Source organism: Homarus americanus, unplaced genomic scaffold, assembly GCF_018991925.1.
Source record: "Homarus americanus isolate GMGI-L3 unplaced genomic scaffold, GMGI_Hamer_2.0 scaffold28, whole genome shotgun sequence".
NCBI lineage: Eukaryota > Metazoa > Arthropoda > Malacostraca > Decapoda > Nephropidae > Homarus > Homarus americanus.
The window spans coordinates 5,608,045-5,635,670 of record NW_024742238.1 but is presented as its reverse complement, the minus strand read 5'-3'; the positions used below and the strand labels follow the sequence as shown (position 1 = coordinate 5,635,670).

Genomic DNA, 27,626 nt, shown 5'->3' with positions numbered 1-27,626 from the left:
AGCGGCCTTGCTGATGGTAAGTGGCAGCTTGTGGGGGTGACTGACTGACTTCTGCAATATCACTTTTTTGGGACCACGCTCCACCTTAACCATCTGATTAATTAAACTTATGGGATAATTATATAATCCTTGATGTGTCGTTCATGAGTATTTAGAAATGTTGCCCCCAGATAAGAAAAGATTAACATAGAGAAAAGAGATAGAAGTTGTATGGTATATATAAGGTTTAGGTATTACCAACATAACCTGAACAGTCTCTCTCTCTCTCTCTCTCTCCACAATAAAGGGAATGAGAGAGAGAGTGAGAGTAAGGGAGAGAAAGATAGTGAAGGTAAAATTCGTGAGAAGATCAGGTGATAAATACTGGTGGGTAAGGGAGAGAAGGAGGGAGGGAGTGAGTGAGTGAAGGAGGAAGGGAGGGAGGGAGAGTTAGTGTTCCGTGACGGGTACTCCCTTCAAGGTCACGCCCCTCCTAATTACCCCTCCACCCTCCCTCCCTCCTCTTCCCCTTTTCCTCCTTCTCTCCCTCTTTTCCTCCTCTCCCTCTTTTTCTCCTTCTTTCCCTCCCTCCTATCCCTCTTTTCCTCCTTCTCTCCCTCTTTTCTTCCTTATCTCCCTCTTTTCCTGCTTCTCTCCCTCTTTCCCTCCTCTCCCTTTTTCCTCCTCTCCCTCTTTTCCTTCTTCTCTCCCTCTTTTCCTCCTTCTCTCCCTCTTTTCCTTCTTCTCTCCCTCTTTTCCTCCTTCTCTCCCTCTTTTCCTCCTTCTCTCCCTCTTTTCCTCCTTCTCTCCCTTTTTTCCTCACCCTCTTCCTCCTTCTCTCTTTTCCCCTGTCTCTCTCTTTTCCTCCCTCTCATACCATCCTTCTCTCCCTCTTTTCTTTGCCTCTCTCTTTTCCTGCTTCCTCTTTCCCCTCCTCTCCTTTTGTCCCTCTCTCCCTCTTTCTCCTTCTCTCCCTCTGCTCCTTCTCCCTCACCTCCTTCTCCCTCCTCCTTCTCTCCTCTTTCTTCCTTATCTCCCTCTTTCTGCTTCTCTCCTCTTCCCTCCTCTCCTTTTCTCTCTCCCTCCTTATCTCTCTCTTGCTATCCTTCTCTCCCTCTTTTCTCCTTCCTTTTCCTCTTCTCTCTTCACTCCTGGATGGGGAAAGTGAGAAACCGGACAGTCTCCCATGGCAGTGTTGGGGAGGAAGTGGGGAGGAATGTAAATCGATGAGGGAGGAGGTGGGGAATGGGGAAGGCCAGTTCTGCTCATCAACATGGCCGCCGTCTCTTATCATAAGCCTCATGTGTGTGAGTAAGCGTGGTGGTGGTGGTGATAGTGGTGGGGAGGTGAGCAGTAATTGCAGAGTGATTAGTGAGTGGGGAGTGATTGTGGTGGTGATGGTGGTGGTGGTGAAATAATCGGTGGTGGCGATGGTAATTGAGTTGAGTGATGATGGTGGGGTGATTATGGTAGTGATAGTGGTGGTGGTGGCGTGGTGATGACGAACAGGAACCACTCCATCCAGTCAAGTGTTGACGTCTTTCTGGTGGTGATGGTGGTAGTAAATAGTGGTGAGAATGAGTGTAGTGTTTGTTATGTTACACACACCACACATACCACCACCACCACTATCACCACCACCACCACCACTATCACCACCACCACTACTGCGTCTCACACAATAATCACCACCATTAAGTCACTCGTGCGGTTTGTAACGCCACAAAGACAGTTTATATAAGGTCTTGTTGTCACGTGTAGAACAAATGTATTAATACATTTTGTTGTTGTTTGTTGACGTTCTGTAATGATCAAATTATCAACTTATTATTACTGTAGTTATTATTATTATTATTATTATTATTATTATTATATTATTATTATTATTATTATTATTATTATTATTATTATTATTATTATTATTATTATTATTATTATATTATTATTATTATTATTATTATTATTATTATTATATTATTATTATTATTATTATTATTATTATTATTATATTATTATTATTATTATTATTATTATTATTATTATTACAATTATTATTATTATTATTATTATTATTATTATTATTGTTATTATTACAATTATTATTATTATTATTATTATAATTATTTTTATTATTATTACTTTATTTATTTTGACTGTTAGGAAAAGGTTTTTTTCCCAAGAATTCTTAATATTTTTGTATCATATTTTGTTAAAAAAATATCTATAATTTCCAGGTAATAAATATTTGTCTTTCGTTTATTTTGTTATCAGTTACTACACGATGGGTGACGGTGTTTGTAAACTTTGACTATACTGTTTTACCTTTTACTTTATACGTTTGTTATTTTTTAATTATTATTTTTTAGGATAGCTGTTTTTTTAGTGTTTTACATATATAATTTTTTTGTTTTTATCGGGATGGCTTTTTTCTCTTAAGTTCAATGTTGAATAGACAGACAGACAGACAGACAGACAGTGGTGTGTGTGTGTGTGTGTGTGGATGGTCCGGCCAGCAGAGACAAGACACGGGGGGAGGGGAGGGGGTTATACACACAGGATGTTGACGTGGTGTTGCTCCTGCATTATTCATGATGGTAAGACAAAGCAACACTCACTTTATATCCTTGTGTTGTGTTTCTTGTGTTGGTGACGCCGACTCCAGGCCAGACAGAGGGTGAGAGGTGGAGGTTTGTGGGAGGGGTGAGTGTTGAAGCTTAGTGAGAGGGGTGGAGCTTAGTGAGGGGGATGAGGGGGTGAATTGAAGCTTAGTAAGAGAGGTTGAGTGGGTGAGTGTTGAAGCTTAGTGAGTTAGTGAGAGATGGAGCTTAGTAATTGGGGTGAGTGTTGAAGCTTAGTGAGGGGGGATAAGGGGGTGAGTGTTGAGGCTTAGTGAGTGTTGAAGCTTAGTGAGGGGGATGAGAAGGTGAGTTGAAGCTTAGTGAGAGGGCAGGTGATGAAGCCACTCAAAAAAGGGCAGGTAAGAGGGGCAAGGCTTAACTCATCATTGCCCCTCTTCTCCCCTCACCTGACCGCCCGGGCTCCTCCGACAGCTGTGTACCCCTGGGCGGCTTCCTGTCACCTGCTGCCTTCCTTTCTTCCTCATTACCTCCCCTCAACACCTGTCCCACCTGTCCCCCCTCACCTCCTGTTCCACCTGGCCCCCCCTCAACACCTGTCAACACCTGTTCCACCTGGCCCCTCCAACACCTGTTCCACCTGGCCCCCTACGCATTTGTTTCCTTCTACACCTTTTTAGCAGCTGATGACAGGGACGTGTTCTCCTATTGGTCAGTAGCCGCTGTCCAATGAGAGCCTTGGAAGACACTTAGGTGTTTTCGGCTGGTTGACTCTAACGACCATTAAGAACTAGCGTTTTTCCTCCTCTCCTCCTCCTCCTACTTCTACCCACCCTCCTCCTGGCCCTCCTCCTTCGCCTCCTCCCCATCTTCCTACTCCTTCTCCTCCTCACCCCCCTCCTCCTGCTCCTCACCGTCCTCCTCCAGGTTGTGGTGGTGGCCAGGCCTCGTCAGCACCTCCCCACTACTACATGATATAACTCCCTCATAACAAACTACTTTTTCCGGTCATTACACCGCGTCGCTTCGTGTCCTCTGCTCCTTCATGAACGACGGCAGGTGAAGACGCCGCCATGTGACTCACCTGTTGGGGGCAGAGGGAGGATATGTACTCGGTGGGTGGTGATGGTAGAGGGAGAGGGGTGTTGACGTGGTGTAGTGGACGTATCGACGTGTAGGAGCGTGTTACATATTCGTGACCCAGTAATCCAGTGATCACCCCAGGTTAAGAGGTCAAACACAGGTAAGTAATGAACGATACATACAACGCACACCTTGGCCAGTGTCCTCAGTAACAGATCACCTCAGCATTACTCACCCCAGCCTTTTATACATGATGATTCACCTAACACACTAACGCTACCTAAAGAGGGGTTACGCTAAATTAGGTTAGGTTAGGTTAGGTTAGGTTAGGTTAGGTTAGGTTAGGTTAGTTTATCTGAAGGTAACATAAACTTGGGTGCATAATCTTCACGTGATATCCATTAACCATGTTATTGGTCATTGTTAGACTCTGACATCTAAATTCTGAAACCACCCCCCCCCCACCCCGGCCTCCTGCACTCCACCCGTCCTTGATAAAACCATATATGCGTGGTTAGTTATGTGCGTGTGTCAGTACGCGCGCCGGACGGGTGGTTGGCCGGGCGAGGTGAGGATGGCGTGAGAGTGGCCCCTACACCGCCCCTCCCTGCTCATACATGGCCATCATTTTAGTGTAAATATAAACGACTGTGTCCTCCCACGTCACTGGTTGGTCAGAAAGAACGTGACGTTACGGATGATCAGCCAACCAGAGGGCAGTATGGAGGATGATTACACGTAGGAAACTGCACTGTCACGCTTGATGGTCCTTCTGTAAAATGTTGTTTTTACTGTCGTCAGCTGTTTTTATGACGTCACGCACAGTTACCCGCGGAACAATGGTCGAGTGAAAGACTTAGAATCACCTCAGGTATATTGGCTAATTGTTTGTTCTAAATATATTATGGCTATGTGTTCATTCTGGTCCATCAGTACACACACACACACACACACACAGCCTTACGTTAACATTACAACATCAGTAATTACAAACTATGGTGACCAGTGTGTGTGTTTCACTTAACTGCCCACAATTACTTTTATTTCATTAAAGTGTGTTATTGTGAGTCATTTATTCTGTTAATGATTTTATAAAGATGCTGACCTTTCCTTTCAGTGTTATAAAGTGTAGTAACTGCCTCGTGTTTGTATGTATCAGTCACCTCACATAAACACTTCATAGACCAAGGTTTAGTCTCACAAGATCCGTCATCAAGGTCTGTTGTCTGCCTTTGGTGATAAGTTTGTCTTCCTTTTTCTAATAAATGTTTTGTCTTCTCTCCTGCAGCTGAGTTTGCCTGCGCCTCCGACCCCGAGTGTCCTGATGATCGGTTCTGCCTGGGTGGTGTGTGTGTGGACCCCTGCCCCATCCTGACGCCGTGCTCGGGGGCGCTCAAGGGCGGCGTGTGCGTCTCCAAGGACCACCGGCCAGTGTGCGAGTGTCCGTCAGGCACCATTGCTAACTCTGACGCCAAGCTCTGTATACCTTACAATGGCACCGAAACAGGTTGGTGAGAACACTGGGGGCACAGAGGGGACTATGGTGAGGGCCACAGAGAGGGTACAGAGAGGGTACAGAGAGGAAACAGAGAGGAAACAGAGAGTGTATGGTGAGGGGTACTTGACGGCAAAGGGATGGAAAATTAAAGAACGCGTAGATTGTTCTTGGGAAAGAAGGAAGGAAAGAAGAAAGAATGTGAGAGTGAGTGATGATGAAAGTTACTGGGGTAGATGGATGACGGCGAGCGTGTGGGTGTACAGTGTTGACAGAGGCAGCTGCCATCACCGACTCCTCACATCATAATATTTACTCATGCGGTTGTTGACAAGACTTAATGGCAACACTGTAGAGCTTGGGCAGGATATGAAGACAAAGAATTAGACAGACAGACAGACAGACAGGCACCTAAAGATTATGTGTAACGAGTCCTTAATGATGGTCAATGTCAAAAGAGAATCCATGAGAGCGTCACAGCGGCCAACAACCTTCCCTAGCTTGACTAATGGATGCTTAATACCTCGACAATTTCCTGGTGAGAGGAAGAGAAGGAGGGTGTGTGTGTGGTGAGAGGATGTGTGTGTGAGTGTGAGTTGAGAGGGAAGGAGGGGGTGTGTGTGTGTGTGTGAGTGGTGAGAGGGAAGGAAGGAGGGTGTGTGTGTGGTGAGAGGATGTGTGTGTGAGTGTGAGTTGAGAGGGAAGGAGGGTGTGTGTGTGAGTGTGAGTTGAGAGAGAGAGAGAGAGAGAGAGAGAGAGAGAGAGAGAGAGAGAGAGGTGCGCCATGACAGGAAGAACAGGTCTTTTGAGTTAGCTGATGGTGATCTGAGTTATGCTGAGCGGAAGTGTGTTGGCGTTAGGGGGAGTCGATCAGTTAACCTTGTACTTAAGAGCCCCGGGATGGGTTCTTCACCTTCAGGAGGAGGATGGCTGAGCGTGGGAGCGTCCATCACCACCACCACACATGTATACAGTCCCCCTTCACTAGTGCGTTTACAGGGGGCCGTCGTCAGGTTCTGTGCAGTGTGGTAGCCCTGTGTTTGTTTACATTTGACAGAAGGAAACTCACAATAATAAACATACTAATGGAATCAGATTAAAACAATATTAAAACAAATATCTCAATGCTGATTTGTGGAATGTTTATATGACAAGCTCCTGTAAACGCACTAGTGAAGGGGACTGTACTTCAAGGTATATTATCCACTAAGTACTAAGGTAATTAATGTGTCAATCACTGCACTACGGCTACCCTTGGCGCTTCGTGTGAGGTGTATGTTAGGTTTTGTTGCTGAAGATATTGATAAAAAAACTCAGTTATATAATGTAATTGTATTCTTGTGGGTATTTCTAGAGATAAGGATAATTATATTGTTTTTGTTCTTGTAGTTGTTGCATGACGGTGTTGATAGTTGTTGCAGTAGCCATGATTTCACACCCCCTCCCACGTGAAGATCAGGCACCCTGGATTATTTCACTTGATGATTTAACACTCTAACACTAACCTAACCTAACATAACACTAACCTAACCTAATCTAACCTAACACTAACCTAACCTAACCTAATCTAACCTAATCCTTCTAGTTAATCTTCAAGTGATCCATTTTTTTTCCAGGGTTCGCTTTGTATTGCCTTAACCCGCACCACTTATGCTTACAGTAAAACCTCTATTTAACGGAGTATATGGCGGGGAAAGTCCGTTATATGGAGGTTTGTTGTCTTGCCTTCTGTTACTCCCCCCGTTACCCTCACCTCTCCCCCACCCTCACCTCCCCCACCTGTCACCCTCACCTCCCCCACCTGTCACCCTCACCTCTCCCCCACCCTCACCTCCCCCACCTGTCACCCTCACCTCTCCCCCACCCTCACCTCCCCCACCTGTCACCCTCACCTCCCCCACCTGTCACCCTACACCTATCATTATCTCAGTTCTCCTCCATTATTCCTCACCCTAACATTTTTTGCTTTCTCTTTTGGTTTAGTTTAGTGTCGTAGTCTGCTGCCTGCTTCCTGTAGCTCCAACACACATTACTCATTAAGTTACACAATTTATATTAAGTACGTCTTGTACACCGCATGTTTATATGTTTTCTGCATGTTGATCGAGTGTGTGAATGTTGACAGTTCGTTGTGGAGGCTACAGACATGCCTTCAAATACACACACACACACACTCCTGCATGGATGAGACGCACCTGTTGATGTAAACAGTAGTAGTGACTTGTGTATCACCTGCGTGTCGCCCCGCCCCGCCCCGCCCCGCCCCGCCCCGCCACCTAACACTGACCACCACAATTGGCATCTCACCTGCACTGTGACAAATTATTAATCAAATAACAGATAAGTATTTCAGAAAAGCATCAGATAATAGGCAGAAAATTCACTCCAAAAATATTAACAACCTTCAACAAATTATAATAACAAATAAAAGAGAAAATGACCATAGATTTAAAACCAAGGCTTGTATGTAGACGAGGGCGAGCTAACAACCCGAGGGAGGCGGGCTGCGGGCGTACAGGACCACGCCCACAGAAAACTAAGGCACGACTAATTGTAGAACTGCTCTTGAGTGTGGAAGGTGTATTGAGAAGAATTAGTAGTGACTGTAGTGTTGATGAGCTTCTAGAGTAGTAGTGCCAGAACCCTCCAGCACATGTGGTTCTGATAACAAGGTAGAAAACCCCACAACAACTGCTGGACGACGACGACCTCACAACAACGACTACTTTACTACATATATGTTTGTGCTTACCGTCTTAACAATGTTGTCGCCTCACGGGTAGTTATAATTAGCTCTTTAATCCCCAGTTACATGGTGCAGTGTGCCAACTCTACGGTGATAATTAACTGTTAACTTAGTGTACTTGCTTCACAAGAGTACACTTTAACATACTAATGATGCCAAGTTCTGCCTAAGTGATCACTCATAGTACTGTAGGTAATTACTTGGGATTGTTACTATGACCCGAGTCACTTCAACAGTGTTTACAAGCGCAGCTGTGCTTTTCTTCAGGATGTCAACACGAGGAGCGTCTCTACGCCGTGGATGAGGTCCGTTACAGCGACAAGTGCCAGGAGCAGTGCCGGTGTGGCTCTGACGGCACCTTCTCGTGTGGTCCCGTCACCTGCCCTCCTGGACTCTTCCTCGCCGGCCAACATTCCCAGCAGGAGATGTGTATTGAGCTGCGGAACCGACCCGAGACGGACGAGTGTTGCGTTGTTGTGGCGTGCGCCAACAGTCTGGCGCGGCCCTCACTACTCACCTCCCCAGTCCTCAGCCGCCCCTCACTCGGTGTCGAGGAACACGATGGCCAACAGCTCCAGGTACTGAGAGGCCGCAAGGCAGGCCCGGGCATTCCCTCACCCATCACCGGGGAGGAGTACCAGAAACAACTCAAAGAATTGGAGGTAGAAGTCAACAAGAAGCACGAAAAGAAGAAAACAACAGACGTTAAGGAATCAGAACAACACAAGCAGGGCGGCAGTGACGCTGTTGCTGTTGTCGGTGATGCCGTCGAGGAAGCTGTAGATGCACCGGTGACGGAGGTGGTGACAGAACTAGGTACACTTGCTGGAGAGGAAGAAGTAACAACCCCGCCATGGGACGTTGAGGGTTCAGTGCAGGAGACCGTGGACGAGGTGACGGAGGCGGAAGGCTTCACGACGTTGATGCCGACCACTCAAGAGGAGGAACAGGTGAGGGACGGGGAAGACGCAGCTTTGGTCTTGGAATATGATGACACTGGCGACCTGGTGCACCGCATCACCGTGCACGAGCGTGTGGAGGTGGTCACCCAACCCGCCACGCTAGAGGAAGAGACATCTACGCCACCAACCCAGCAGGAGGAAGAAACGAGCCTAGCGAGGGAAGGCAAGAAGGCTCCAGGTAAGATGATGGATGAACCAAGCTGTCTGCCAGCGACCAACGCCACCTACACCCAATGACTTGCAAAATAACGATGTTAAATATATTACGACGACTTTACAGAATTATTGGTCCTTATATCACAGCCTCTGAGACACACAGTACAGTACCTTTAGAAACAAGATGATTTAGACGAAGAGTGAATTATCTTGACGACTGGTGAGCACAGTACCAACACCTAGCCATCCTCAGTGAGACGTGATGCACCCCACACAACCTCACCCACCCACCCACAGCCTCACACCTCACCCACCTACTCACACAGCCTCACACTTCACCCACCCACTCACACAGCCTCACACCTCACCCACCCACCCACCTACCCACACAGCCTCACACTTCATCCACACTGCCTCACAACACACCTACCGACATACAACGCACCCACCTACCCACACAGGCTCACAACCCATCCACACAAACTCACAACGCACCCACCAACCCACACAGGCTCACAACCCACCCACAGAAGCTCACAACTCAATCACCCACCCACACAGACTCACAACTCAATGCCAAAAAATTCCGTACAGTTTGACCTTTCTTAATTGATCTGCACAGACAAATGGACGTATGTATTCGACACAGTTTGCCACTGCACATATTTTAAGCACTTCCTGAGTCAAGTTTATCCTTCAGAAACCTATCTTCCAAGTGGCATTCTTATAAAAATAATTTAGTCACCTTACTTATCCTTGTATAACCATTATTCAAATTGCCTTACTAAAAACTGTATATATTTATCTCTGCCTCTCATTAAGGAAGTTACTCCATGATTCAACTTAGCATAATTTAATCTCTTGTGTTCTCGCCGCCACAGACGATGCCAACGTTACCCAAGACGAGCCCACCGATACTGAGTCCATTAAGGTATTACCATCTCTCTTATCGTCAGTGTTTGTGTTGACAGTTTGGTCACTGGGCCCTGCAGTGTGAATTATATTGTTATTGTGCCCCGTAGTATGCATAATAGGTGTTTATTTTGATTAGGCTCATTAGTGTGCATAATGTGCTTTTCCCCCTTTAGTATGCATACTAGGTATTTATTTTGATAGACCCTGACTGTCAATTATCTTCAGCTGTTGGAGGCCAAAGGAGGGAGTGGAGCCCTGAAGGTGGTGGAGGTGACCCACAACTCGTCCACCGTGGTGCTCCCCTCCAGTAAGGGCGGCGAGGTGTACTACAAGGTGAGTCTCTCTCTCTCTCTTCATACTTGATTTAAAAAAGGTCTGCTGTTCCATATAATACCGTCTGTTTTCAATTAGTTTCGTGGTATTAAGAAGTTACTGACGTTTTGGGTATTGTAGAATAAATATATAAGATTACTGTGCGTGAATATTGAATAAAGATAATGTAATAATGGCAGAATGTCCTCTACTACCACACCACTATTACTACAGTTACAACCACTAATAATAATAATGATATGGGATGCGATAAATTTCTAAATAATAAGGATAATTAACATTGATGTAACTCTTTTGTCAAATAAGTTTGTATTAACTTACACATGGACCTCCATTTTTTATTGAAACTGTGAAATGTGAAAGCGTATTTGTTTTGGTTTTCCCAGGCGGCGGAGGGGAACGAGTGGTTGCGGGTGATGGTGGAGAGCGGGCAGGACTCTCTGGTGCTCAAGGGCCTCCACCCCAGCACCCAGTACACCCTCAAGTGGTCAGGCGTGTCAGGAGGGTCTGCTAAGATCACCATCGATACTCAGGGTAAGTCAACTCCACTGACTGACTCCGTCCTTGTATTCAACTAAATTTCAACAGTTTATTTCATATTAAAGGAAACGGGATTTTGGTGCTGTCACTAGGTATCCCTGTGCAATATTACCAGAAACATCTACCAGGTGTCTCAAGTGCTTTTGAATATATAATATAAAGGGGCTTACGCCTTCCTTGTATTCGTTTTGTTCGGGATTCACCTGTTCTAATACTCGATCCGGATTCATAGAGATTCGTTCGTTTTTTCTTAAACAACGCAGCTGGTTTTGATAGTCTCTCAGCAATTTCTATGACATTTTTGTACCGCAGAATAAATTAGGCAAGTTTGGCAGTAACATTATGTTGTACAGAACAGTTCAGTTCAGCTTTATTCAGTAAAATCGCAATTTAAGTTTACATTGAATGAATGTGTATAGACAGGCCAGGTACACACACTATACAGTCAATGCTGGTAACCAAACGTTCCCTAGAGAATACAGTTATACAGACTGTGCAGTTACACAATGTATCTAGACAGTGCAGTTATACAAACAATGTACAATACCTAGACAATGCAGGTATGCAAACATTGATAAACAGTAAGGCGATTTAACCAAGGATAGCCAACAAAGCCACCAGATGCCGGATTCTAGAAAATAATGATAATGATATTTAATCCGCATTTATTAATTATGAACGAGACAGAAAAGTCGTTCGTTGTTGACGTTGAGGTGGAAGGCTTCATATCAAGGCCCTCGTGTACTGAGAAGTCACATTCCCTGGCCGGATTGTCCACTTTGGAGATGGTAAATTGGCCACTTAGGTTTTTGTGATTTTGAAATATATTTAACTTGATGAAAACAAAACAAAATAAAAACAAATAAATGTTAATTGGACACTCTTTAAGTGTTGTAATTGACAGGTGTATTGTGACCGTGGGTAGTGTCAGCGCCAACTACTGTACCTCCACATACAGGGTGGCGCATAAGTCCACTTAAATTTAGGCAAGGGACCAGGAACTTGTGAGTGACATTCCCGAGACTGCAGTAGTAAATTTTGATCTTTGATTCAGGTTGCTGATAGTTCCCAGTGTCAGCTCTTTCTGTAAACAGTTTTTGTAGAATTGAATTGTGTAGAACATCGTATATTCAAACGTGACACAAGATACTGTTACAATATGCTATTGTAATGTGCTACATTATTAGAAAGTGAATGTTGAAAGGTGTATACTGTGTTAATTTTTTAAAGATGTTAAGCCAAAGTATATGTTTTGTTTACTGACTGCTGGAGGACAGGCTACGATCAACAACAATAAACCTGGAGCCTCGTGCATCATCTCTCTTTCTTAACCTCTACAATAAACTAGAAACGCGAAGTGAAACAGATACAAAATGACCCCCAAAAAAAAAATAGGAGACAATAATGGCGTATGTGGTCATAGTGTCAAGGCTTGAAAGGTGAGGGTGGGAATATGGCGGCATCATTTCCTGTAGCATCTTCATACCAACGACGATGGTAACGACGTCACAGCTCACAAGGTCGTCACTAGACCGTGAAATTACACCTGCCTGTCCGGGCCTGGAGTCTCAAACATTCAAACCTTCCATACGTTAATATTCCACTAGCTGGTCATGTGAAAACGAATCTAAGTATAACGGAGCTACCCGGTACGAAAATAAAATTGTCGTAATTTTACCAACACTATCGTTTTTAGCTGCGCTCTCTTGTATGAAGTTGCACACACACACACACACACACACAAAATACTTACCAACGAAATGATACGAATCTTGTGAGGTGATCGGCCGTGATCTGCAGAGGATGTCCCCGGTATGTGGGTGTTGTGTTGTAACTTATTAGGTCATCTGTCACTTTGCCTGTTGGTCGTCCGTCTCTGAGTGATACCTTTGTCGTGTACAAGTTGTTCGCCTCACTCAGGATAAAGCTGGGCTTCTGTAGGAGTGAAATGTATCAGACGGGAAGACAAACTGATTATTATCACAAATTCTGACTTCCTGTTTTATATTGGAGACTCTGACCCAGTTGTCACTCAGGTCCGGAACCTCCCAAAGTGTGTAGTCAACGTCACGCACAGCTTAAGCTAGTGCGTCAGGTTTGTGATACTGTATCTCTACGTTATATCAGTCCCCACTTATCTAACTAAATTAAACTTGGTGTGTTACAGAGGTTTGCCGTGTGGGCAACGAGACCTACGCCATCGGGCACAATTGGGCTCAGGGGTGCCAAGAGCGGTGCTCCTGTAGACCAGGAGGAGTCGTCGACTGCCAGCCTAGGTGCATCTTCGCTGCCGGCGACATCACGGTGAGTATCTGTACACGGGTGAGGAACCTGAGCTTCTGAGGAAATTTGGGCAGGTTTCTTTGGAGCTTCTTTAATAGTCCTGAAGTTTGTTTCATGTACAGTACAGTACACACATGGTCGATTTTTATAATATCTGACAAATGTTTCTTATAACTTCAGAAAAGCTTCCTGGGTCAAAATTAAATTTAGTTTTCATTTTTTTTATCACAAATATCCAGGACTGGTCGCATTTCTAGACCAACGTGCTACTTGTTATCTTCCACAGTTATGGACTATATTCAACTGGACCTTTTTTACAGTATGTGGGCAAAATTTCCCTCTTCCATGGCACTCTTAGTTTAATGCCCAAATTTTGGTCACAATATTTCTTATGTTTATACAATGAAGGGTGAGTGAAGTAGTACTTTTAGACAAAAGTGTAGTCTTCATACTGTAGAGGGTGTAGGTGCAGGGTGTAGTGGGGCAGGTGTGGGGTGTAGGGCAGGTGTGGGGTGTAGGTGGCAAGTGTGGGGTGTAGTGGGGCGGGTGTGGGGTGTAGTGGGGCAGGTGTAGGGAGGCAGGTGGCAAGTGTGGGGTGTAGTGGGGGGCAAGTGTGGTGGAGGTGTGGGGTGTGTGGGGGCAGTGTGGGGTGTGTGGGCAGGTGTGGGGTGGGCAAGTGTGGGGTGTAGGTGGGTGTGGGGTGTAGGTGGCAAGTGTGGGGTGTGGTGTGTGGGGCGCAAGTGTGGGGTGTAGGTGGCAAGGTGTGGGGTGTAGTGGGGTGTAGGTGGCAAGTGTGTGGTGTAGGGGCAGAGGTGTGTGGGCAGCTGTAGGTGGCAAGTGTGGGGTGGTGCAGTGGGGCAGGTGTGGGTGTGGCAAGTGTGAGGTGGGGCAGATGTGGGGTGGTGGGCAGGAGTGCAGGGCAGGGGTGGGGCAGTGTGGGGGGTGTGGGGTGGCAGTGTGGGGTGCAGTGGGGCAGGTGTGGGGTGTAGTGGGGCAGGTGTGGGGTGTACCTGAGTCTCATGATGTACAGTACCCAAGGCTTAGTATTCAGGTCGTCAAGCTTATGGTAGCCACTGTCTGTGCAGCTGGAGTGTTACATAAACTTTAACTGGTGTTGTGTGTCGTTGCAGAACCCACAGTGTGAGGAGCGCCCCGCCCCCGAGGACCCCGAGTGTTGTGTTGTTTACGACTGCAAGTCTGATGAGTCAGGTGAGTCTTTCCGCAACTTCTGTAAATTATGTCAATCACTCAGTTAAGTCATGCAAAGACTACTGGTGAGTCACATGATGACCAAGCCAGGTAGATGTATGCTCACATATCTAGAAAAACAGAGAAAAAATGTCCAAACTTTTGAGAATCGGAAACCTGGTGGTGATATTTTTTTCTAATTTCTTTGTGTGTCTTAAATTAAGTTAGGTTGGGTTAGCTTAAGTTAAGTTGGACTGGGTTAGTTGTTGGTGGTGGGAGAGAGTGAGAGTGTTCTTGGTGGTGGGAGAGGGGGGTGAAGGTGTGTGGTGGGAAGGGGCAGGTAGAATGGTTAGGGTCAAGGTCAACAGCCACCTCACCACACCACCTGTAGCAGCCCTCAACCTATAATAATATACTCTACACTCAGTTTTGTTGAGTACTGCACCAATGACAATGCCATATCTTGGATACTTAGATATTAATTGAGGTGATAAAGAGATAGAAATATACCACTGAATGAAATGTAGGAAAATAAGAGCTAACACGGAGTGACGTTAAGTTAGGACAGCTAGACAGATGGATATAATGTTTTGGAGACGAAAAGTTATGTAGATGTGAGAGACAGGGATTCTGGAGGAGGAAGAGGAGTGAATGGCATAATGAAAACAAATAATGGAAAGGGAATGATTGTAAGTGTAAAAGGAAATATAAAGGTAAAATATAAATCTGCAAAGACATGTTAATTAAAGAAGTACTGTACAGGTATACGTAGAAGCAAAATTGAATGAAAGAAAATTATCTCGATTTGATGGAAAGATAATCAAAAGTATAATAGAAGAAGTAGAATTACTACAACTGAACAGGAAAACAGGTTGGTAAGGAGGTAGAAAGTGAAAGTTGAATCCCATAGGCTTGACAACTTGTTCAGGTTACTGTGAAGCTTTTAGTATCCAAGGGGACTGTTTGGCTGTCACTGTGATTGGGAACCTTCACTTACCCAGTTGTAAAGTTAGGTACTGTACTAATTCACAGCAGGGTGGACTAGGGGTGCCTGGACATCAACAAGCGACCCGTAGGACAGGATGCAACTGCTCTATCTGCACTATCAGTAGAGAATACAATACAATACAGTATAGCAAAAATGTGGCATAAAAAAAATGCAGTTGCCTAATAAAAGAGAAAAAAAGATAAGAGGATAATAATGAAATAAATTACTTGTATATATTTAGAAGTAATGAATTAAAGCACCAAACAAAAATGTGGGGTAGAGAGATGAGGACAGGGCCACTGATGTAGGCGGAAGCAGGGAGGCAAAAGGAGCTGTACAAGGTGGGTGGGGTGGGTTTAGGGTTCAAGGTTCACAGTTTCAGGAGTTGACTGAGGCATAGTAGTTAAAAGAGGATGAAGCATCTCTATTAGTACAGTACGTGGAATACTGTAATGAATAGATATATACTACACATGTTAAACAGTACTCTTGAACAGTAGACAGTTTAGTGAGCCTTTCCCGCCTATGATCCATCTGTGTAAATGTACTGTACTGTATACGTACTGGTATACATATACAGAACTGTACTCTTGCAGTACTATATATATATAATATAAATTGCAGTACTTAATTTTGCAGGTTTGGCACAACACTGTACTGTATCTCAACCAGGTTTTTACTAATGAAACTTTATTCCTGCAGATATCACAGGCACAGTTGCATCAGGTGCTCAGGAAAATGCCGGCTTACCCAAGCTCTTGGTCACTGCGAAAACACACAACTCCGTCACTCTTGCTTGGGATGATTTTAGGTAGGTTAAAATGTTTTGCCAATACTGTAGTTATTTGTTTCCCTGTCTTGTGCTTACTTGTGACACAACTGTCATGTTGTTTTTCATCGTTTTTACTGTCATCTACACTTTTAACTATTACAGTATTGGTGCCTCCAGGTTTGTAGGAGTTATCATCTGTCTCTACAATAACAGAGACTCTTGTGGTCACTGTCTTCTAAGTGGATGTTGTACAGTGTATATCATTTCATCAATACTTTCTTCTTTCATAGGTTACTAATGTTTTTGAGTTAAACAAATACTTGAAGTATCATAAAACACACACTAGCACTTTGCTGTATAATATAAGAGAAATGCCATCATGTACCCTTAACCTCCATCATCATGCTTAATATTAAAAACTGGTCCCAAGGAGAAGATATTGTAATTGACATGAGGCTCAAGGGAAGTTTTACTGTACACATCATCACAAAACAGTAATTTTTTGGCTCTTTTATTAGTTCATATCAAAGGGTTATCCACTATCACAAGAAATGTGTCACTATCTTACCAATTGTATCACCATTCATTACACAACTTACTGAATAAATAGTGTTCATTTCTTTTCATGTATATGTATCTTTTAGGTTTACCATTAAGTCAGTCTTCTAATAGATTATCAAGGACAGAATGTTGGTGCTTCAGCTGCTTAGAAATTATTTAAGATGTGCAAAAATTGAAGTAAAAAAAAGTCATAAACCTCAATTTATTTATTTTTTATATTTTTGATGCAGAGCGAGGACATATAAGGGTGGGTATGTGGCTGAATACCGTGAGGAACCTGCAGACCCAGCAACAGGTATTGTGGTAGAGCAGCCGTGGATGAGGAAGGAAGTCCCTCCAGGAGAACTCCCTCCCAAACTTACTGTGGAGGGACTCAGACCCAACACCTTGTATGAGGTAATTGCTGTGACAGTGATATACCCCACATCCCCCATCCAGTAAAATAAGAAACTATACTATATGGTCATGTAAAATCTTAGTTCCCCACTTTAATGTGTTTTGAGAAAGTAAAAATATGGTAGTGTATATTAGATAAGCATTTTTTCCCTTTGTAATCTGTGCTAGAAACCCAATAGTACAGTTCTGTATACGACTACAGAATTGTTTGTGATATTTTTGGACTTTTCTTTGGTCATGGAAACATTAAATTCCTTGCAGTCATAATTTCACTCTTCTTGAAAGTAAAATCTTTTACCTGACCTTAAATTTTAATGATGCCATAGTATTGATTATAATTACTTAATTACTGTATAAACATTTCTAGTGCAAAGATTGATTACCCTAGTAAGAATTGACAGAAATACTGAATTACATTAATTATACAACTTCTAGTATAATTTTCTCGTCCTTCTGCACAGGTTCGTGTTTCCATCTATGATGATGTGGAAGAAGGACGCTTAGGAGAGGCCACTGAGACCATCAATGTCAAGACAGAAGGTAATTTCATTGGTTTGAAGATAATTGAAAGAAGAGTCAAAACAAAGGGGAAATTATAAGGACTTCTAAGTTGCAATAATAAGCGAAAGAATGAACAGTACACTGTATCAGGACAGAGTGAGGAATATTGAATAAAATGCAGGACATAATATATTCTGTAATGCTCTTTGAAGAGGACGACTGTGTTGTTAGTTTTGACTTTATATTTTTGTTTAGTATATATATATATATATATATATATATATATATATATATATATATATATATATATATATATATATATATATATATATATATATATATATATATATATATATATATATATATATATATATACAGTATATAATTTTCACTTTCTACAGTAAACTTATTTTCCTAATATCTAATATATTTTTGCAGCTGGATGTGTGTATGGCAACTCCTCTCATTCTGTTGGGGAATTTTATAATGGATGTGAAGAAAGATGCATGTGTGTTGCTACAGGCGACGTTCAGTGCTTTGAGCGCTGCACTTTACCATATTTTAGGTGAGTCTTGGCTTACTTGTTCGGTTATTTTCACTCTGCTTAGACTCATGTACAGTATTAGTTAACTTATTTAGTACTGTATCATCCACTTTGTAGTCCTAGTTAATATGTAGTTGTGCAGTACAGTTGTTGATATAAGGTACGGCTGCAAAAATGGATGTTCCTAGATAATTGAACTCTCTTAAAGTACATAGTGAAAAAATCTTAGTCATAATTATTGTTCATACCATGTTAGAAAATCCTAGAATGTTACACTGAAGTACAAGTTGTGTGGGTTGTTTATTGTTACAGGTACAGCTACATTCCAGACTATGCAGTACAGTACAACTTTTTATTGTATAATTTCAGGGCTGGTTCATTCAGAGGAGATCCTTTGTGCAGTGAGCACCCCGATGAAAGGGATGAATGTTGCGTCACTGTTCGTTGTGCCAGTGATAGAAGAGAAGGTGAGGTTGACTTCTGCTCTTGAGTTATATATGGTACTGGTAATGATTATGTAGTAAAAAATTATATAAAAGCAATTACAGAACTAGATAAAAAGATGTCATACTGTCATACAAATTTACATTGATTCAGCATGTATATAGACAGTGCACTTACTGTATCTGTATTATATGTACACTCTCACCAAAAACTTCTTGAACTCTATAAGCACTATGCAATCTGTAAAAAGGAACAAAGAATCTGAAACCATTCCGAGATGACAAGCCCCATTCTGCCCATTCTCACATCCATCGTGGCCAGGTGTTTGAGATGTTTTTGTTGAGAGTGTGCATAGCCAGTGTAGATATACAAATAATGTACAGTAACTAAAACAACTATCTGTGCATACTTTGTGGGAAACAATATGAGACCATGGATGATTTATTTTGGTATATGAAGGCTGTCACTAGTCACACGTAAAATTTTGGAGCATATCGACCCCCACCTGCACAGATAGTTGTTTTAGCTACTGTACATAGATGGTTTTGTTACGAGTATACAAACAGTAGTAAATAATATTGTGTGTGAATTATGGCTATAGCAAAATTATCAGTGCAAGTCATTACCTCGAAATAAAGAACACCCCATTGAAATTTATACACATTGAAGCCTCGATCCTACTCTACTAGTGAGCACAATATTAGGTTCTGTCTGCTTAAACAATCATTCAGAATGTGCAGTAGAAGAAAGTTGATAATGAGTATAAACAAAAGTAAAGTGATGAAAATTAGTAGCGAAGGGAGATAGAGAGAAATCAATGCAATATTGAATAGAGATAGAGTGAAGGAAGTGGATGTGTCACCAAGTGAAATTATGAGTACAGGTAGTTAAACTAGAGTAGTTGAGAAATGTATCAAGAGGGAGAGAGAGGGGTGTCAAAAGGATGCAAAATTGAGGACTTTAAGGAAAATAGTTGAACTGACATTACAGTATATGGGTATGGAGGATGGACTGTGAGGGAAGAGGAAGGAATATACAGTACTACCAGTAACAGAAATGATTTGCTTGAGAGCAACACTTGGGGTACAAAGGGTGTCAAGGAAAGGAAATGCATAAATAAAAAGATATGGAAGTGAAAGAAGTGTCAAGCAGAGAGCAGAACGTGTTCTGTTCTGATAAATAGATGTCTTGAGAGACTAGAAGGTAAAGGATTGGATGAACAAGAAGGAAGAGGAAGGATGGGGTGAAGGACACACTAGAAGTGTAAAGATGGACTTCTAGGAAGCAGTAATGTACTTGAATGAAAGGAGAGCATGGTGTTGAGTAATTATCAGGAAAGTACATGGTGCTAGCTTGTTTGAGTTGACAAGATAAAACCAAATGTAAGGCCTTGTTGTAGAAGGGGAAGTACTGTACCATAGCAGAACAAGTCTCTGACAGAAGTGAGAATGAATGAATGACAATGAATGTAGGGTAAAAATTATTAACAGTATTTGTATTTATTTCAGCTCACCCTACATTGTGGGAAAAGTTTTCAAACAGTAAAAAGTAAAACTTTTTTGAACTCCTATATATCAATACAGTACTGCTTTGTATACTTCCCTTTGCTCCTTATCTTTAAGTCAAAATAGGTAACATTCAAAATTTATTTATGGTAAATATCTTTGAATTCCCTCTGATTTATTTCTTGTCTTTTCATTCTCCACAGCCTATAATCAGTGCACAAATGTTGTTTGTGGTCAAAATGCTGAGTGCATCTCTGGTACTATGGCCTCAAAGGACCTTAGGCTTAGTGATATTGATAGTGACCTGACACTTGGATACTGCCGTTGTCTTAAAGGATTCACTGGTGATGCATCAGACCTAGATTCTGGATGTGTGCCTGGTAAGTTTATTGTTCATCATTCTTGTTGGTGGTATAGCAGTAATGTGCTTATCTCTCACTATCATGTCCTGGGTTCAAGTCCTGTCCCAAGGCACATGTGGGAAGGGTGTTATCTAGTGTGACCCTTACTACCAAACATTGCAGGTTTCCTCCAGTATTATCACCTGATAGTAAAGTTCATAACAAAGTAACAAAGAATTAACCAACTGCCCGAATAGCTAGTAAGGTTTAAATTAATTGTTAAACTGTATTAGAAATTTCCTACATTTGTATACAGTAGTCTTAAACTTTGAATACTGTATATGCTGAACATTTTATTGAATTTCAAGAATTTCAAGCTTATGGTATGATACACGGTGTAAGAGTTATCATCCATAGTGTGTTACATATACCTGTACAGTAACTCTACTTGCAAAATATAAAATTCTTAGGATTAGTCATATCCATTATCCTCAGTTTTTATGGCATTTGTTTGATGATAGGATCTGAGAGATACAGTACTGTACTCTATTGCTTGAATCAATACCTTGAGTTAAAAGTGAAATGTTTTTTCATAATCTTTTTAAAGCTGTGAAGAAAAGCAAATTTTGGGCATTACTTAAAATCTTCATCTTTTACTCCTATTCAAACAGACCCGTCTGCTGGACACAAAGAAGGAAGTTGCACCTTCAAGAACAGCACCTACCGTTCAGGTGATGTCTTCCACGATGAATGTGACTACCGCTGTTCTTGCAGCAACAACAGTGAGATAGAGTGTGAGGTAAGGAAAGGGTATATGTTTAAGGCAGTGCTGTACACTCTAGATAGATTATGTATATGTATTATGTAGGCTGGGAGGTGCAATAGCCAATCATAGCGTGTGAGCCTACAGCCTAAGTTACTCAAGCATCTCGCCCACCCACTTGCCTGGCACATGTCCCTGCATCGGATCATGGTGCAATCTCTTGGAAATTCATTAAAATACCTAGAACTGAGAGATTTTCTCAGAATTTTCTGGAAATGCGCATGATGCAATATCACGGAAATTTGTTTGAATACCCAGAATGGAAATATTTTTCCTGGAATTCCTCTGAATGTCCCCCCAAAAAAAAATCCAGCTAATGGAGAGTTCTGGGATCGACGATTCCAACTCACAGAGAGATTACTTACAGTGTACAGTAACTGTAATTAATAACAATGTACTGGAGGTAGAATCAAGACTTAGAAACACATTTAAAACTGATGTTAATTTTTGTAGCACAACAAATGCCATTTGAAATTCACCAAACTCAAGAATAGACAGGAAAATATATTATGTGTTTCAAGTGTTTCCCTCAGTAATGCTGGGTTCAGCAAATAGAAACAAACTACAGTACAGGACATGTACAGTAAACTGAAAAGCTGCTCATCCCTTTTGTTCAATCCAGAATGCGACGTCTAGCTTTATACCTAGGTATGTTAATGCCTAGCAATAACCCGCCAGGCCAACATACAGGCAATTAAAACATCTAATAATTACTTAATATGTAATATTAGGAGGACACGTCGCTACCTGGCATTTAATTATACAATTAAAAAATAAAGGATAACTTTTGGGAAGTTAAAGAAATTCTAATATTTACTGGTACGTAGTAAGACTTCCTAAATAAACCTTTTAAGTTAGTTGTGGAAGAGAAACACAATAAAGGAATATATCTGTAACAGCATTAAGAGAGAGTATCTATCTTAGAAGATAGAAACTAGAACATGCAACTTTTGTTTGTGTACATGTATACACAGCACCTGTTTGGGAAAGTGTCTGGCTGTCCACTCACAAATTTGTATTTATGTATCCACATGTCTTTATGTGTGAGGGAAGGAGAGTTATTGAGAGAAATCTTGTTTGTGAAGGCAGAGAACTAATACCACACAAACATATTATAGAGATTTGTAAGATGGCAGAAGCATTAATAAGTGTAAGCTTCACAAAACCCTTTCTGAAAACTTACAAAATCCTCTGATAACATTCAAACTTATTGTCACAGACTTGTAGCTTTTGTTAAATGTAATTTCTTTTTGCAGCCACGATGTGAGTTTCCACACGAGGATGGCTCACAGACGGAGCCTGGATGTGAGTATATTCCAGACCCCAAGGACCACTGCTGTAAGTTGAGAGTTTGTAATTCAACTTCAGAAGCTGCAACTGATGCTGCTCGGGCCCCATCTCTTCCTTCTGATGGCTGTACAGAAGGCAACATCACTTATGCCAGGGATGAGAAATTCTACAATGGTTGTGAGACTTCATGCACATGCCTGGGCTTTGGTGATGTCTCATGCACCCCTAGGTTTGTTGACCAGCTTCATTTAAACCTGTATTTACAGTATACATAGTACTTTACTAAGAAATATTTAATTTTATAGTTTTTTTAACAGAGGCAGGGTGATACTTACAGAATCCTTTGTGAAGTATTTAATTCAACACAGGGATTGAAAATTCCACATTGGCTTGTATTTATGCGTGAGATGCCAGTAAAAGCAAGAGACTCTGCCTTATGTACTCATTCACCTGGGTAAATTTACTTGTGCACTGTATTGAAAATATATGCAAGTGACTTCTAAGTCTTTTCATAGTTTTGAATCATTTTACAAAAACAAATTTCTGGTAGTGATTCCATGATGGTGTAATAAGATATTAATAGTTATAAGATTGCCTAGCTATAGGCAGGTAAGGGGTGACTTAATAGAAGTTTATAAACACCTCAGAGGACATTACTCAGTCAAGTGTTCATACCAGGATGCCCGCCCCACTAGGGGTTGCACCTTAAGGTTGAAGAAACCACAAGTTCAGAAAATTGTCAGGGCAAACCTTTTTGGAGTGAGTTGTGAACTCTTGGAACAATGTGTCAGAGAATGTTGTGATAGCACCGAGTGTGAGTTCTTTCAAGACCAGACTTGACCAACATTAGCACAGTTACATTCTGGAGCTAGTTCTTACTAGCTCCAGTGCATAACAGAGACGTGACTGACCAGCCAACCAACTATGAGTCGATCAGTGGTGAAAAGGATGAAAATAATGTAACAAACTCTAAAATAAAAAAGTTAAATACTGTATCCTTCCCTAATTTAGAAAGGCACACAATTTAAAGCCATTGTAGACTTAGAATTATTCTTTAACTCTATTTATTTAATTCTTGAAGCTGTTTATATCTTCTTCGTAATTCTAATTTGGTATAAATTTCTTTAGATGTCCACCCTTGAAGGTTGTGTCTGCGACACCCAAACGCTGTGATACTTTGCCTGACCCTCTAGATACCTGCTGTTCTATCACTGTGTGTGATGCAGAAACCCCTGATGTCATGAAGGCCAACATCACAGGTAAACACACCAGACTTAATTACTCCTGGATAAAATGTGTGTGTGTGCAAGTCCATGCCTGCAGATCTTCTTTACAAAGTAACTCATATAACATTATAAGTTGCAGTACCTTATGACAGTACAGTACTTTTGTTTTTTTTTGGTTATTTATGTACACACACATGACAGTTTATCTCCTGGCAGGTATATCTTGACACTTAACCCTTTCACTGCTTCATGATGTTCTAAGTTTGGTTCCCAATAAGTGTCATTTCTCCTCGAGTAGTGAAAGTGTTCATATACCCTTTTAATTATTTTTGTGTTAATATGAGACCATAAGGCTTCCATACCTGATACAAAATTTCTTTGAAAACATTATTGGGTATTGAACATTTATGTTTTATTGTAAATTAATGTGAAAAAATTGACGTTTTGTAATTGTGGAGTTACTAAAGTATATTGACCAAAGTAATTCAGATGGAGCAACCTGCAAGAGATGGATGCTTGTTTAAGATATTAATTTATGTTTGTGAAAAGTAGATAAACATTAATAGATTTGAAGCAATCTTTGATTTAGAATTTGATTTTATATTTTTTTATAGAATTAGAAAAAAAGATGATGAAGATGAACATGACTGATATGGAAAAAGAAATGAAGATGAAAGAAATGATGATGAATATGACAGGAGCAGAGAAAGAGGCTCTGATGAATATAAGCAAGATAGAGAGAATACCAAATGATATGGATGCAATGATGCCTGAAGAAGATATTGCAACCACTGTAATGCCTGAAAAAGAAATGCTGATACACCTCAATGAACACACCCATGATGATGGCACAACACACAGCCACCCTCATGAACATGGCATGGATGAAACTCTCAATCACACTGATCATGATGGTCAGGCACATGACCATGATAAAAATGGTCAGCAAGCTCACAATAATCATGATATTTTCACTGGAATACACAACCATACTCATACCCATGAAAATGGTGTAACACATACTCATCCTCATGAGCACAACATGGACAATATGCATGATCATGAACACAATATGAATGACACCCACACCCATGAAGATGGTACGACACACAGCCACCCTCATGACCATGCCATGGATCACACTCATGATAATGACACCCACACCCATGAAGATGGTACGACACACAGCCACCCTCATGACCGTACCATGGATCACACTCATGACAATGACACCCACACCCATGAAGATGGTACGACACACAGCCACCCTCATGACCATACCATGGATCACACTCATGACAATGACACCCACACCCATGAAGATGGTACGACACACAGCCACCCTCATGACCGTACCATGGATCACACTCATGATAATGACACCCACACCCATGAAGATGGTATGACACACAGCCACCCTCATGACCATACCATGGATCACACTCATGATAATGACACCCACACCCATGAAGATGGTACGACACACAGCCACCCTCATGACCGTACCATGGATCACCTCATGATAATGACACCCACACCCATGAAGATGTGCGACACACAGCCACCCTCATGACCGTACCATGGATCACACTCATGATAATGACACACACCCATGAAGATGGTATGACACACAGCCACCCTCATGACCATACCATGGATCACACTCATGATAATGACACCCACACCCATGAAGATGGTACGACACACAGCCACCCTCATGACCGTACCATGGATCACACTCATGATAATGACACAAATGACACCCACACCCATGAAGATGGTACGACACACAGCCACCCTCATGACCGTACCATGGATCACACTCATGATCATGGCATAAATGACACCCACACCCATGAAGATGGTACGACACACAGCCACCCTCATGACCGTACCATGGATCACACTCATGATCATGGCACAAATGACACCCACACCCATGAAGATGGTACGACACACAGCCACCCTCATGTAGTTGGCATGAATAGCACCCATAATCAGGAACATGATATGAATGAAACTCACAATCACACTCATATGTGGGATGGTGTATCCCACATTCACCCAGGCGGTCAGGAAATGGATGAAGATCACAATCACACCCACGTAGATAGTTTGGCTGAAGGTAATGAACACACCCATGAGGATGGTGTTACTCATTTCCACGCTCATGAAGACAGCAACCATACTCATATGCCTGAGGATGGAATAAATGATTTCCACAACCACACCAGTATCAATATTCTTGAGAAGAAAAACAGAGCTGAGGACTTAGGGACTCACGACCTAAATATCTTGGAGGTGATGGCAGTCAATTCTACCACAGTGATGATTAGATTAGATGTATCAAACTCTGTCATGAATCAGATCCAGTCATCTGATGATCAGCACTTTATGGTCCTCTACAGTCCTGATTCCCTCATTTGGCCAGAGAGAAAGATACCTGTAAGTGAGGCCAAAATAGGCATTAATGAAATTGTCTTGTATCTCAACGACCTCAAACCGTCTACACCTTATCAGTTCCGTGTTGCATTCCAAGACTTTGTTAGTTCCACATCAAAGGCAAGACTCCTGGATGGCACTGTAGAAACAGGTAAGTTCTTATAATATAGCTAATATGTTGTTCCTGAATTAATTGCATGACTTGCACACACATATACAGTATACACTAAGTGTGTGTGTATATATATGTGTATATATATATATATATATATATATATATATATATATATATATATATATATATATATATATATATATATATATATATATATATATATATATATATATATATATATGTATATATATATATATGTATATACTGTGCTGTATATAATATGTGTGTGTTTGTGATTTATGTGTCATAGAACTGATGTGTGGCATGTTACTCAAATATTTAACTTTTAATATAAGCAACCTCACATTTTGCATGATATGTTACAGGTGCTCCTCTACTTACGAACAAGTTATGTTCCTGAGGCTTGTTTGTAAGTCCAACTTTACTCCTGTAGATACCAAACTTATTGTAAAATTTTTTTAAAAGATTATGGATATTTAGTACAGCTATACCCTTTAATAAAGCCTTAAAACCTGGCTCACTCTTCTCCTTTTAGGTAATGTTTGTTCTATCTGGAATTTTCTTCAAAATAATCCAGTCTCATCCACATTAAACACATGTTCTGGCAGGTAACCCCCCTCTGTGATGATGTTTGTATCTCTGAAAGTTTTTAAGTTGAACGTTCTTAAGTAGAGGAGCACCTGTACTTGTCTTTTGAATTCAATTTTGAATTTTAATTGCATGCAAAATAATATGAAGTATTTCACAAAAACGGCCACACTCGCATAATGTACCGCATACTGTAATACTTTTGACTGTTTTCTCATTCACATTGCCTGAACCAAGCAAAAATCAATTAAATCTTTAAGTGATTTGTGACCTAAAAATGGTCAGCATCTTGTCAAATAGTACACAGAGTTCACAGCAGCAACCTGCAACTCACTCATGCATTGAATTGACAGAGTTTTCATTGTCTCAGGGACAGTTTTTCAAATTCGATTTTCTAGAGTGTATTGTTGATGATGTGTTAGTGAGCAGACTGAGATACATAGATATGTTTTGTTAGCAGACTGAGATACATATACTATATACAGTATTTTATTTACATCACAAGTTACCCTTACTACTTTTTTGTCAGTGCTAATAATATCATAATATATATATATATATATATATATATATATATATATATATATATATATATATATATATATATATATATATATATATATATATATATATATATATATATATATATATATATATAAAACAGTAATTGTTAATTTTTATTTATGATTTAACAATGAAAAGTTGCTTTAAAGAGCTTGAATTATGGATTTTTAATCTTAAGTGTAACAGCAGCTTATATAGTTGCTATAATATTTTAGTGGATATTATTGGCAGAAACAGTTTTTATGGATA

At 41.2% G+C, this 27,626-nt stretch overlaps 1 protein-coding gene across 1 annotated transcript in view; it reads left to right on the top strand.

Moving 5' to 3' along the window:
* Positions 1 to 27,626, top strand: part of LOC121876666 — a 131,209-nt gene that overhangs the window by 81,082 nt on the left and 22,501 nt on the right. Inside the window, 18 exon segments of the mRNA XM_042382004.1 lie at positions 4,927 to 5,145; positions 8,147 to 9,019; positions 9,879 to 9,928; positions 10,138 to 10,245; positions 10,632 to 10,779; positions 12,953 to 13,089; positions 14,199 to 14,277; positions 15,947 to 16,055; positions 16,808 to 16,973; positions 17,435 to 17,513; positions 17,913 to 18,039; positions 18,388 to 18,485; positions 20,171 to 20,347; positions 20,980 to 21,107; positions 22,388 to 22,650; positions 23,550 to 23,680; positions 24,262 to 25,163; positions 25,166 to 26,240. Coding sequence (XP_042237938.1) covers positions 4,927 to 5,145; positions 8,147 to 9,019; positions 9,879 to 9,928; positions 10,138 to 10,245; positions 10,632 to 10,779; positions 12,953 to 13,089; positions 14,199 to 14,277; positions 15,947 to 16,055; positions 16,808 to 16,973; positions 17,435 to 17,513; positions 17,913 to 18,039; positions 18,388 to 18,485; positions 20,171 to 20,347; positions 20,980 to 21,107; positions 22,388 to 22,650; positions 23,550 to 23,680; positions 24,262 to 25,163; positions 25,166 to 26,240 — 4,869 coding nt within the window.